Source organism: Buceros rhinoceros, unplaced genomic scaffold, assembly GCF_000710305.1.
Source record: "Buceros rhinoceros silvestris isolate BGI_N320 unplaced genomic scaffold, ASM71030v1 scaffold5326, whole genome shotgun sequence".
NCBI classification, from domain to species: domain Eukaryota; kingdom Metazoa; phylum Chordata; class Aves; order Bucerotiformes; family Bucerotidae; genus Buceros; species Buceros rhinoceros.
Window position 1 is genome coordinate 99,698 of NW_010419204.1, and position 13,563 is coordinate 113,260.

The following is a 13,563-nucleotide window of genomic DNA, read 5'->3' on the forward strand; positions in this document are numbered from 1 at the left end:
GGAGCAGACTTATCCCACATAAAACAACTACATTTCTTCCATCCAGGCTGTTAAAGGACTAATTGTCAGGAAAGTAACCTGCCAGTGATAAATGACCACTCATTTTCAGGTGTTCGATGCTTTTATTTTGTGCTCTGTGCAAAATAAACACCAAGACTACCACCAGTGTGCAACAGCTTTCACAAAAAATCTTATAAACATACACAAATATACAACAGATCAAAGCAAGTGTTCTTCTGCTCTCAAGAGTCGTGACATCTACACACGAACTGAGAACTACAGCTATTACAAATACGTGCCCACTTGTGGCAAAGGAGTTTTGCTTTGCGAAATCTGAGAAAGCCAACCTATTTCAAACATTCTCAAACATCCTAATGACCCTGTGCCAAATATTTAACCATAGTTATTGACCTATTTCAGTGCTTAAACAAGAACCATACGTCCAAGTGTTCCAGCACAACCCCTCACAGTGGTACATGATGCAACATTCCTGTAGCGATAGTGTTATGTTTTTACACGTACTTTATGTAGCCAGATCCAAGCTTTGTGTTCCCTGCACCATAGTTTGTGTCTGATCTTTTCCTGTGCTTTCCTACATAATTGACTAAAACATCTTGTCAACTACCACTAGCATAAACCTAAAGAGAAACATGAAATTTGAATGCAGTTTAATCAACTGACCCAGCCCACTAAGACAGGGTAACATTTACAAAACAATATTAACTTACAGTTGACAAACAAGAAACAAGAGAAACAAAGGGCAAGACGTGAGCTTATAGCTCCCAGATTTACATTCCTTGAGGCACATCATGAGGTGCAGGGTTAGATGAGGCAATATAGCTGACTTGGTGCAGTGGTCCAGAGCTTACAGCATTAGCTATTTGTGGAGAATTTCCATACGGTGGATTTACTGGGTGCCAGGTACTAACGTAGCGATAGGCAGGTACTAGGGAATCAAACCCAGGAACGGATTGCTGGCTGAAGGGGTCCGACACGACTGGGTAATACACTGGCCCATAGGACAGGGGTGGAGGCTCTGCGTTTTGAAAGTTACCTTAAAAAAAAAAAACCCAGAATACACACCACTTGCCATATCTATGGCCTTTGTACACAGACTTTCATTACCACGAACACAGCATTATTTTGGTGGCCAAAAGGGAAAACCCATCTAAATGACAGCTTTATGCCCATATATATCCCTCCTATTGGAGAAGTCAAAATCATTTGGGGTCCCAAGTTAGACTGGAGGATAACCTGCTCCTCTCACTGTTCAAGAATTGCTTAGCAGCATTCTGCTTTGGAGTGGCAGCTTTTTCAAGAGGGATTTGGGTAGAGTGCTAATATATTCTTCCCCTTTCATTTCTGACCACACAAAAAGTGCAAAAGAACCACCTTGGCTGAGCAGGCGAGGTGTTAGCAAAGCCTGTTCACTTCTGAGCGGCAGTTTTGTTGAGGTGTGCTCCCTCCCAATGCTTGACCATTTGCAACGTTCCAGACATTTTAATGAGCTCGGCATCCCACCTTTTTGACATCTTTCTCCTCATTTAAAACAATCCTCCTATTTACCGCCAAGTGCATTTACAAGCTTATTACACAGCTGCTGGGTGAAACTAAGTTTTGGTGGCCACACCAGTGACAGACATACTTTAAGCAGGACCACAGGTGGCAGAGACACTTGTGATAACCCCTTACCAGGCTTATTTGACATCCTCCCAACCTTACACTTCCTACAGGACAGCAAAGCTGCAGGCCAGCAGCTCCCGTGGAGCAGTCACGCTCTGAAAACATGTTCCCTCATTTCTCATTAGTTGTGTATGTGGGGTCTTAGACTCAAATACGAACCATTTGCAGGTGCTTCCAAGGGAACCTGGTGGACTTCAGTTCTCCCAGCATCAGTGTAGAGCTGAGATACAGACTGATCTAGGACAGGAGCTTGCTCAGCATATGCTGGATAAACTTCCACAGGTGATGGTGGCAACACTGGCTGTACATACACCATGGAAGGCCAATAGCTCTGATGACAATACTTTGAGAAAAGGAAAAAAATACAAGATCATGCAAACAACCACATACTCACCATCCCTCCTTCAAATCACAACTAGTTTCACATCTAAAGTTAGGAAAAATGCATTTTTTTCTCTTTCCTAGCCCCTTAAGATAATACGCACACCAAGAAAGACCCCCAACACTAGAGCCTACCAGAAAAGATACTGCAATACCTGCAGGAATAGACACCTCAGTTCCACACTGCTGTGGTGTCAGAAATCTTTACAGAGAAAGATTACCACCTATTCGCTTTCCCATATTCAAAGAGATTTTTCCTATTTCTTCAGTTGAAAAAGCTGATGTTTCTTCTTCCCTGAGCAGCAGCACTGATGCTACCCACGACTGCTAGTGCAAAGACAACTCTTCAGCAGAGCAAGAAACACAGAGAAATGGTGCTAACCAGTCTGAACACAGCTGTACAAGTCCTAGAAGACTCAAACCACACATCTCTAAGTGGTCTTTGATGTCTTGTCTAAGTACATAGATTTTTCTTAAGAATGGCTCAGGTTCCTTCCCTTATCTTCACGGAAAGAACAATATTTATCCACCATCCTCCGCAAAAAGAAAAACAAAAACACCACCACCACAACCCAAAGTAAAACAACCAAACATACATACTAGCCTGCTTCCCATCTGGAATTAAGGCTTCACTTCCTGAGCTATACTTTCACCTCCACCAAGCAAGCCTACACATACTAATAGCCAAGTGCAGAGGATGCACACTTAGCACACTTGGAAATCTAAAACACGTCTGCACATCTGTCCAGAAAAAAACCAGCAGTTTTTACAGACAATTTACTGGACTCTTTCTAAAAGCACTTACTTGCAATCCCAGATTAAAATAATACCGCAAGACCTTTGTATCTGAAATTAAAAAATATGACATTAAAGAGCAGAAGATCATAAATCAAGAAGCAAAAGAAATTAACGCACATTAAGAGCATTTTAAGTTACTCTTACTTAAGGAATAGGAGTATTTTAGCACTACTTTTTCTTTAAAGTTTAAAGGGTAGGAACGTAACTTGAATATAAATAGTTGTTAAAACAAATAGTTTATCTTTTCAGGTTAAGCCAGCCGGCTATTTGTGCAACAGTAAAGCATTTGTCTAATCAACTTATTACCCTACTTCAACAAGCACAATAGCTTTTATTTTGGTGTATTTATCTTGATTACTTGAGTGATAATCATCGGTGTTGTTATGAGTCCCCACTGCCCAAGGCACTAGGCCTCAAGCAATTCTGGCTTTCTATTAAGGCTGGGTTTTTAGAGGAAAAAGTATTTTATCAGAGACAAATTTGATTATGAGCCCCTAAATTAAGTTGACCAATAAGTGGACTCCCTCCCTTCCTCACAACAGGAATGCAAAAGGGTTTGGAAAAATGCAGACAGGCAGGAGCAGCCTTCTCACACAACCTGTGTGAGTGACCATTCCTCCCCAGTGTACACCCATCAGAGACACCCTGTGTTTGTACTGCACCCATACGGGGCTGTCATGAGGACAACAGGCCAACTCCACACAGACGCCAGCTTCATGCTGCTTCTGGACAGCATTAAGTCTGGTTCTGTCCCTGTCTCCATCATCAGAGCTTTGCTGAGCAATGACCAATTCACGTCAATGGGGCCAAGATATGCAGCAATTCCAAACCCATCTGACGTAGTTTCTAAGGGCCCAATTGCCCGAAAATGGAGGGGGGAAGGGGGGAATAAGGAATATGCTCCTTCCTTTTCCTTCCTCACAAGGGTACTCAGTTCTCTGCTTTCTTGCCAGTAGTCTTTTACTTCTGCCTTCCACATACTAAACAATTTGCCCCCAGACAAATACATGATCTGCTGAGACGCAATCCCAGATGCACAGAGGAACTCTGAAACCACACTCCAAGAACAGCAGGGTTTGAAACACGCTTCCAACTGCCCAAGTGAAGCCATTTTGAATCTTCTGACTTGACCACCGAGAGGGAAAAGAGAATCATACGGTGCAGTTCTGAAACTGTGCATGAGAAACATTGTTGGTTTCTCAGATCCAAATACAGAGTTGTTTTAACGGCTCAGGAGGAGCAAGTCACCCATTCCACAGGAGGAGGTTTGTGTACACGCACACACAGACTTCGCTTTAGCACTGCTGGGAGCTGAAAGGGAAAGCAGGGAGACAACTCAAAGGAACGAGCCACGGAGGGCTTCAACTGGCCAACACCTCCAGTTACCGCCTAACACCATCTTCCTAACCACCTACAGTCCGCTTCCCCTAGACCAGGGACTTGGCTCCACATTGCCTCCCTGCTCACCCATCTACCACAAGGGCATGCTTGCCCAGCCCTGCTCTTCTAAGGGCCTGCGCAGCTTATCTTCCTGCAGAACTGCAAACCCTAGTCCTGGAGCGCCCAAGGATTTGTTCCTCTGTTGCCAATTCCCAATTCTTTTACTGTTCATTGTATTTGACCAGGGCTATAATCCACACAGCTGTTTTGGGAAGTGCCCTCAGGTCCTTCCTCGCATCTAACAGCTGTGAGCTCACTGCTGAAAGTGCTGGCGGTCTGGCTGTGACATCGGCCACAGTCAGTAAAACACTAAAAATAGCCCAAACACTCACAGAAAAGCCAACTTTAGTCTCCAGCTGAAACTGCAGCTACATTTGGAATAAAGTTTTTTTTCTCCCCAATCTGATTTTGTGCTTCAATTGTTTATGCAAATCTATGCAAAACAAGTACAAGAGCTGAATGAAACAGCTGCTTCATAGCAGTGATAGCAGTACAAAGGAAGGGCTGGGAGACTGAAAGGACAAACTCATATTGGAAATAGCAACGTCTGTGGAGTGTTAGAACAGAAGCCAGTGCAGTAGGAGATCAGGTTTTGTTTATATTCCTCTTTGAGGTGTCCAGAAATCAAGTCAATCTTCAGTACCACAGAACAATCTTATGAAGCAATAGATGAACCCCAAAAACTTAACCTCCCTGCCATGAAGATATAAAGACCATGATGACTACTGATAAAAATCTCAGCTTGCAATGCATCAGGACAAAAATCAAGGTAATGTTTTTACTGTGCTGAGACAAAGCTCTGGTCAATCCTGAACGCTGCTGCAGGCTCTGGAACACAGTAATACCAAGAGATCTTTTGGAGTGACTCGGATGAAAAGATACAGGCAGAGTCTGAAGAGGTTGTTAATCCACATCCACTCCAGATTCTTGTCAGCGCACTTAACACCCAATTCTCCCAAGTGCTGACAGCCCCAGTTAGGGCACTGAACTAAAGCTGAAAACGGTTGACCCTGAAGTGGGCACAGTCTCGACTAGAGCAGTATCGCTGCAGCAGGGAAGCGGGAAACAGTATTCAAGATGAACAAAACCAGGAATTGAGATCAGAGTTACTGCAGAGCACATCAGCAGTCCATGTGCAAGCAGCAGGCCTCTGAGCAACCACACCACAGCACTTCGGAACCTGCCTTTTTCCAGATCAATAGCAAGTGGTACTGTTACTCCTGAAGCTGAGAGGCACATAGCTTGCAATAAGGACAGCAAAGAGCTTGACCTTGGGTTACTGACCAAAGCTCTCTGAATTACCAACTCTGCGTTGTAGGTCACAAACATGACAGAATGAGGGGATAAATGAATAACAAAAAGAAAAAATAGTAATCAGTATGTATATGCCTATTGCACTGCTCAGGAGGCTTGGCTGTCTGAAGTGACCTTACATGGTATGCTGACATTCTTTAATTGGAGGAGCAAGCTAACAGCAGATTATCACTTTCAAAACAAAGCCACCATCAGCTGATAAAGCTGAAAGCTGTGCCTGAGCTGCTCTGCAGGTCAGTACTATGTTGGTCTTTGCACCCTTGTCACAATTGATGACAGTATAGGAAAAGTCTAAGAACCCAGGGAACAAGATGACACTACACTTTATCCCTGGACAGAATGACATCTTGGAGCCCTACTGGAAAACTCCACAATTAACTCACTGAACTGTGCAACAGCATGACTTTATAAATACATAGATTGCATTTGTTTGTCATCATTTATCAGAAAATGATTGCTCCACCACGAACCAGTAAGATACTGGCCAAGCACCCTCGCCCTTGGTACCCATTTCTCTAGGATGCCATCTGAAGCTGCAGTAACACCTACCTCAGTCAGATAAGAACTTGCTATTCAAAACTGGAAATTCACACATTTTTAGCATAAACACTTGTAATATTATTTCCCACTCCCTGCGAGCTGCAAAGAGCCATTTTTTCCTCACTACAGGTATTCCATTAAATTTCATGAACACAGGTCAGAAACACACCAAAGAGCAGCAGCAGTAAAAGCACAAAATACCGTCGTTACCTCGAGGCAGATCGCTGCCGCTGGGATCACAAGAGTAAGGTGGAAGAATGGCACCAGGTTCTCCCACCTCACTGACCGGAGGAAAAGGAGCTGAATAAACTGGAAATGGCACTGAAGAAACTGCTACAATGGGAAGGAAATAAAAGCCAAGTCAAACTTGCAGTGGCACGTCACATGAGCAAGATGCTAAGTTACACAGTTAAGCGCACACTGCTTTGTCATATCAGCGCCTCTCGTTAAGAGTGGTAACAGTTCTCTTTAGTCATCACTTTAAAAGTCCAAAAGAAATTTTAAAATGGGAAGGTTCTGATCTCACAAGCCTTCACTATCCATCTGTCTGCAAGCTTTGTACTCCAGTGAAGAAAAAACGTCTGTTCCAATCCCTTCTCCATTCTAGAAGGCAGGCCAGACTTCCCTACATAACTGCCTGTCCTCAGACAACAGGGAACAGACCAATCACTCTGGGTCTTAAGCATCATCAGAATTGCAACAACAAGCCCACAAAATTAAGGGAAGGTTCAAGACACATCAAAAATACTTGGGACAGACAACTTAAATATTTAAGAGGCGGCCCATACCTCTACCATACCAGCAGGTCATTTGGAACAGCGACAGTGACCAAACAGCTTGGAGAACCGTGCTGACTAAACTGTCACACAGAGTGGAAAAAACCAAACAAAGGAGAAAAATGGAGAAGGGAATTGAGCAGAACTGAAGATGCAGGGTTTTTTGGATTCTAAATGAAGAGTTACAGAACACATGAAAAGTCTTCTTTAAAACAAGGGAAAAAAGTATTTTTTCTTAATAAACGTTTCACAAGAACAAAGGAGATCCAGCATCTTGGAGGGCAAGTGCACCGCGTGACACATCACCAATCTGACCTCCTTGCACAGAAGTAACCAAAGGCCACAAATATGAATCGGCTATTTATGTGGATCCTGAACCACCACAGCCAGCGACTCTTTCGAAACGGACAGTAAGACATCCAAGTCCACGGGCGTAGTCTGCGCACTCTACCTGGCCTCCCTACAGAAAGGGGAGATACTACGGCTGGCTGAACTGCTGTTTGGGGGGGAACTGCTGTTGTGACACTGGCTGGAGTGGAGGCAGCAGAACTGGAGGAGAAGCCTGTAGCTGGAGCAGCATAAACACCTGCTGAGGTTGAGATTGCTGCAGAGTTCACCATCACCTGCAAGAGAGTCACAGGATTCAGCAGACTGCCTCTACAACTGGCTTTGACAAAGACCATGGAAATACCACAGTTAAAAATCCTCACTTCACAGAAACACATTTTGGAAGCTGCCTTTGCAGCTAGGAATGATTATCCCAATTTTCTTAAAATGGGTTTGAAAATACCAGTTCAGATTTACAGACAGCTGCTAGGCACCTTTTCACCCTTTTATTTTGTTTATAGTTATAGGGAATTGTATTCTTCGCTACACAATGCCGTAAGGGGCAGGCAGAGGTACCCCAGAGACTGACACTAACCAAGCAGAGGGTCATCCCTCCACAAGTCTACCACAATAAAGTACCAGATACTACCTTCTGGGGGTAGCTATAGGAAGCCACTCCATCCTGAGGTGACACAGAGACCGGCCCTTCTTCCTGAGAGGATTCCAAAGCAGAACAGGGTCCGCTTAAGAGGCAAAGAAGTCACAAGGCACACACACCACAATCCTACTTATTTACAGACCACACACACACACACAGAGGATCTTCTGTAACTCAAGTAAAAGCAGTTTTATTTGGACATGCATAGGACTGGCTTTCACACCCCCTGTAGACCAGTAGGCAACTAAAGATTTAGTTTCAGATTTAAAAAAATAGTAATTCCAAAGTCAGTTCTATCAGAGGTGGGATCTCTTCAGTCACACAGTGGAGGAATCAGGCTAACTGGAATAGGTCTTGAATGGTGGTACAATAAAAGCAAGTGCTTTCTATTTGGGAGGGGAACATGGAAAAATCATTAATATATCTAGTACAATTCAGACTGTACTTGCAGACTCAAACAAAAACCTCGCTGTTTAGGGAGAAAAGGGGAGTGAATAAATAAATGAAACCATCATTGCTTCCTTCCAAAGGAAGTCTCTGACCTAGCATGTTAAGCCTGCATCCAAGGACAGTTCCTACCAAGAATGCCACCCACTGGGAGGATTCCTAACCTGAACAGACAGCGACTGAAGCTTACCAGGCTGGCTGCAGGTTCTGCTGCATTAAATACTGTTGTGGTCTCACAATCAGGATCTAGAGGGTATAAGCAAAATTAATTGAAAAACTGGCATTAAATCTAACCATTCAAAAACTTATAAAAAGGTCGTAATGAACGGATTCCATTCACTGAGTGTTCTTTCAGTAAAGACTAAAGCTCTACCTACCTGGTGGTGCATAGATATATTCTTCATGAAACTTCTCTACAAGGGAGAGAACAAGAAGCTTTAATTCAGAGCTTTAATTTAGAAAACCTTAAAGCTGAAGTTACCACAATTATATTTAGTGCATGCATTAATGAGCTGCTTTCAGCATCATCTTGTTTCATGCAGAAAAGCAGAGAAACACTTAAGATGTGCTCATTTTGTTACTCCACCATGGATCAAGGCTGCCATTACAAACTTACATTATGCATTTTTAAGCAGCAGCTTGACCTGCTACAGACCTACAGTCACAAGGGTGACAATGCAGCAAGCCTGAACGTAAGCAACACAGAAAATGATGAAAAACATGCTCTCACACATCTTCAAAGCTCACAATAAACAGGTATTCAGGAGACATAAGGAATCAAAAAGCACACTGAAAATCTTTTAAACCTGTCTTTTCATTCACTAATCCTTTAGGAACTCACCACTTTCACTTGTTTCTTCCTCCTCCTCTGAGGAATTCAGGTTCTGCTTGTTAGGTGGAAGAGGGTTTGGGCCTCTCCTTGCTACCCAAAATCCTGCTGGACCATGCACAATGCTACCTGGGGTCTAAAAAGCAAAGTCAGAAGCGTGCATTTAAAAATAGTTTAAAGCCTTTTCATGCTCTACACACACCGAGTAGAAACAGGCTGACCAACCAAACTTGCTGCAACCAAAACTTACTAGAATTATCATTTGTGTGTCTGTTTCTATGCACCCTGATTGCAGCAGAATAGTCATGGACAGATTTTTTCCCTTTCCCTTTTGTTCTGCTTAGCATTTGTAAGGCAACTGATTTTTGAAGACCTACTGCTGTCTTACGGCATACAGGCAAGTTGCTCCCACCAAGAACTCAGCCAGCTTTATCTCAAGCTCAAAGGTGAAAAGGAAGGAGCAGACCCCAGACAACAGCCAAGACTGCTACCCCCAACATATACTCCTGTGTTCCGCACTCTGGAGCACTCCCACCACACCACCAGCAGACCAGTTCATTCAAACGCTCTATCATGGAAAAAGGTTTTCTTTAGTCACAGTTAGTGAAACCCATGGGTGGTTGTTGGCACAGACACCACCAGCTGCACTAACGACCCACACATGCAAGCCTGACTCGTTCAGAGAGCAGCACCCATCAAGGTTTCCCACAGGACTCCTTTAACACTTCACATGCCCCTTATCTTTGCATTCAAGTCAGGCCTTAGCTGCACCACAATTTAAAATAGAGAGTTCTCTGAAGCAGGAATATAGGATTGAGATGCTCAAGTAAAAGAAGTTGATTCACTCTTTTGTGATGGCTAAGGTGACACTCAAAATTCTCCTCAGAAGACATGGTGATTATGAGATCAATAAAGTGCTCAGAGTGGCTTGTAAGATTTCCAAGGTTGAGGCAGAGATGGTAAGTCAGAAGATTCTCCCACCAGGCCTCTAGTAGGATGGCAGAGTTTTCTGTGAGATGCATCTTTCCCCAGGAAATGTTATATTCCTTTACTAAACAAGACAAGGAAGAGACAGAGAAAAGGCTTTGGCATTGACAATTACAAAGTTGTGGAACGAACATGACAAATGATTCATTAGGAGCTGCAGGTACAAAGTCTAGCAATAGGGAGGAAAACTAGCAAGCTGTATTGATTTTATGTCAGAAAAAAAATAATTCCGGGATAATCTGTCCTTATTCCTTGACAGTCTTGGAGAAAAACCAGAGCAACGACGGACAAAGTAAAAATTGCTGCTGCTGAAACAGTCCTGAGCAGATCCCCCTCTCTCACTTAAATACAAGTCTAACATTTAAGTTCATTGCTTCAACACAGCAAAAAGAAATTCAAACCTACCTTTTTTTTAAAAAAAAAAAAAAAACCACCTGCTTTCCTATTCAGATACCTAAACAGCAATCGATTTTTTGTAGCGTATCTAGGCTCAGACTACAAATAAAACAAAGTTTTGAAGAATACACCATGCCACTTTATCTACAACTTGACAGAAAGACTGTTTTAAGAGAAGTCTAGATTTGGAATTCTCTCCTGTATATGTACCAGTAGAAACTGTTTCAGGAACAACATGGTAGCATAAAACACTACAGTTTTAAGTTCAGAGGAACAATCCAGCCTATCACTATAAGGTTTCTGAATCTAGTTACACAAATGATAAATTACAGTGTGGCAAACAAGTGAGAAGCTTTCTCCCACAACGTGGAGAACGTGACAGACATCCACAGGAGGAAGAGGTTTTGTTTTCAAACTGCAACAGAAAGAAGAAACAAGACCCTACTTTTAAGAAAATACATTAGAGAGAAAACAAGTGCTGTCAGTGAGAGCAGGGAGGAAGGGGAATATTTAGAAAATGGAGGTTTTAAGCAGGTTTTACAGGATCTAGACTCATTTTAGCCTCCCCTTCTCAAAAACACATTCACTGTGCTGCTCCATATTTAGGTAAAGAAGTGTCGCATATTTCTACAGCTTCCCCCCTGCTTAGAGAGGTTTAGACATGCCCCTTGTTCATAACTCACTGGTAAAGCAGGAAAAGCAGTGTCATCCTCTCCTTCAATCTCATAGAAAGTTAGAGTTTCTTCTGGTCCTTGAGGCTCCTCTCCGTTCCCTGGTACAAACCCATACTGGCATTCCTTTTTCACACACTGCATCTGACGGCGGCTACGGCTGTACGAGCTTGAAAAACGAGAAAGGAGGTTAAGAATCACCACTCTCTGGAGTTTCACCTTGGTTTCGTTGCTCAATTTTAATGCTGGTTTTTTAGGAGAAGCATGATAAACCCACTGTTTCACACTGTGCCTGTAACAGCCAATGCAGCCCTCCACATCCCTCTCCCACCATCCTCCCCAACTCTTTTAGAGCAACGTTTGGTAAAGAGGTTTATAGTCACTTACCAGGACCTGCAGGAGAAATTGCCATAGCACCTCTTTCCTGGACTGGGGTAGAATGCTATTTGAGGGCCAACCATGTTGTGCCTGTTTATAAATCGGGCAGATCCCCTAAGTTTAAAGGGTAAAAGGTGCAATTACCAGGAAGTGCCTCTCAGATGGAACTCATTTGTAGTGTTACCTACTAAACAGCACAAACTCTCTGCTAACCAGTCTACAGCAAAAATCAACAGAAAATGAGTGGTGACCTCAGGTAGGTTTTCAAGGCTTCGTACCTCGGCATCCCAAATCCGCGGTGATGTCTCTGAGGAGGATTCTGAGGATGATAGGGTTCATAAGGCGCCATACTTCCACCACCCTGTGAGCAGTGAACTGGAGGAGAGCGCCCCGAAGGAACGTTGTGCTGCAGCCGGGGTGGAAGGACTGGCTGACCCCTGCTATAAGCCACAGTCATAAACACTTCCTTCCCACGAACTTTCTTAAGCATTCTCTTCCGTGTTTTCATATCCATTTCTGCAGTTTCAGTTGAGGACAGAAAAGATAGGTTTACCCTTAAACAGCTGACTCCAGAGCTATGTTCTCTTTATCATTTGAGAAGTCAGTTTTTGACAGAGGCCATTAGCTCTTTTTTTCCCTATGCCAGAAAATGTGCATTTTAAGCATGGGAAATTCATACTCTTATTTTGAAGGTCCAAGCGAGCATTCTAAACCAAGAGCAGAACACAAGCATCTCACCTTCCCAACTTAAGCTGCTCAAAGCAGTACTGTAATGTTAAGATCCCTTTATGAAGGCTGCAGTTATTTATTAAAACAAATAATTCTCCAAATTAAACGCACTGGCTGTGTTTAACTGGCTGGGGATGCCCCAGTCCGTCTATGCATCTCTACGGCCAAATCAGACAAGCTTTTAGCTTCACAGACTCAGTCTTTACACATGGTTCTCAAGTCCCGAACTACTTCTTGCTGATTTTGAGCAATACCAACTTCGCTGTGTGTTTTCAATGGATATGTTTTTCTGCAAAGGCAAATTCATCACTCTGCCTAAGGATCACTTTACATCAAACCCCCGAAGCGAGCAAGTTTTATGACACAAGCTGAATTTAGTCACTTGCTCCTATTAAAACTGTCATGAGTGTCTCCCCAGCTGCCCCCCAGTCCCAAGGGAAGGGATGCTTGTGGAAACCTTGTACAAACCTATTCCTGAGAAGTATCCACCTGTTATTTTCTGAAAGGTCCCTCCTTTTCGGCTAGGAACCATATTCCAAGCAAGGACAGGTGCCACTTGTGTCACTGGTTTTAAGTTTGCCAAAGGAACTGTATGCCTACATGAAGAACACTGGCATTAGCGGTGTCACAAGTGTACACTGCGTGTAACTGCACAACATCAGCTGAAGCAACACCAAGACAGAAGAAAACAGAAAAACACCTCACAAAGTTAAGAGTGTAGGAAGCTTGCAGAAATAAATAAAAATCTGTTTCTCTGACACCATGAACACACTGCTGTTACTTGTTTACTAGAAAAGGCAAGCTAGGATTTAGCCTCAATGCTATTGATTTCCTGGGCCAAGGGTTCCTTCCCTGCTTTTTGTAAGCCTTCAGAGGTGCACCTGAAAGCATCTGACAACCCAGAATTTTTGCAATATGTCATCAAGTTGAATTCTAGGTTTGAACAAGGGTGAATGCTTTGAATAGTAAGGTGGAGAAAGTGATTAAGCTCACCAGAAGTGCCAATTATTTAGTTGCTTGGGTACAACATAAAAACCCCAGAGAAACCGACAGCAGAGGGTAATTTGCTATGTATGAATTAAGCCCAGACTGCAATGACTTTCGCGTTCCAGGGAAGAGCGAGCAGCAGGGTATTGCCAAAAGGATTACAATGATTTTAGTCCTTAGAAATTCAAGAGAAAAAGTTTCCTGCACCATCCTATTTGAAGA

The 13,563-nt window shown here is 43.2% G+C and overlaps 1 protein-coding gene across 1 annotated transcript in view; it reads right to left on the bottom strand.

Annotated features, from left to right (window-relative positions):
- Window positions 1-788: 788 nt before the first annotated feature.
- The window catches only part of ALG13 (ALG13, UDP-N-acetylglucosaminyltransferase subunit), a 22,340-nt gene continuing 9,565 nt past the window's right edge, over window positions 789-13,563 (bottom strand). The window contains exons 12-24 of the mRNA XM_010138806.1: window positions 12,823-12,950; window positions 11,904-12,141; window positions 11,635-11,739; window positions 11,260-11,416; window positions 9,206-9,329; window positions 8,742-8,777; window positions 8,555-8,610; window positions 7,909-7,971; window positions 7,384-7,555; window positions 6,367-6,456; window positions 2,870-2,910; window positions 1,843-2,026; window positions 789-1,054 (exon numbers count right to left, since the gene is read on the bottom strand). Of these exons, the coding sequence (XP_010137108.1) occupies window positions 789-1,054; window positions 1,843-2,026; window positions 2,870-2,910; window positions 6,367-6,456; window positions 7,384-7,555; window positions 7,909-7,971; window positions 8,555-8,610; window positions 8,742-8,777; window positions 9,206-9,329; window positions 11,260-11,416; window positions 11,635-11,739; window positions 11,904-12,141; window positions 12,823-12,950 (1,660 nt within the window). The remainder of the gene's footprint in view (window positions 1,055-1,842; window positions 2,027-2,869; window positions 2,911-6,366; window positions 6,457-7,383; window positions 7,556-7,908; window positions 7,972-8,554; window positions 8,611-8,741; window positions 8,778-9,205; window positions 9,330-11,259; window positions 11,417-11,634; window positions 11,740-11,903; window positions 12,142-12,822; window positions 12,951-13,563) is intronic.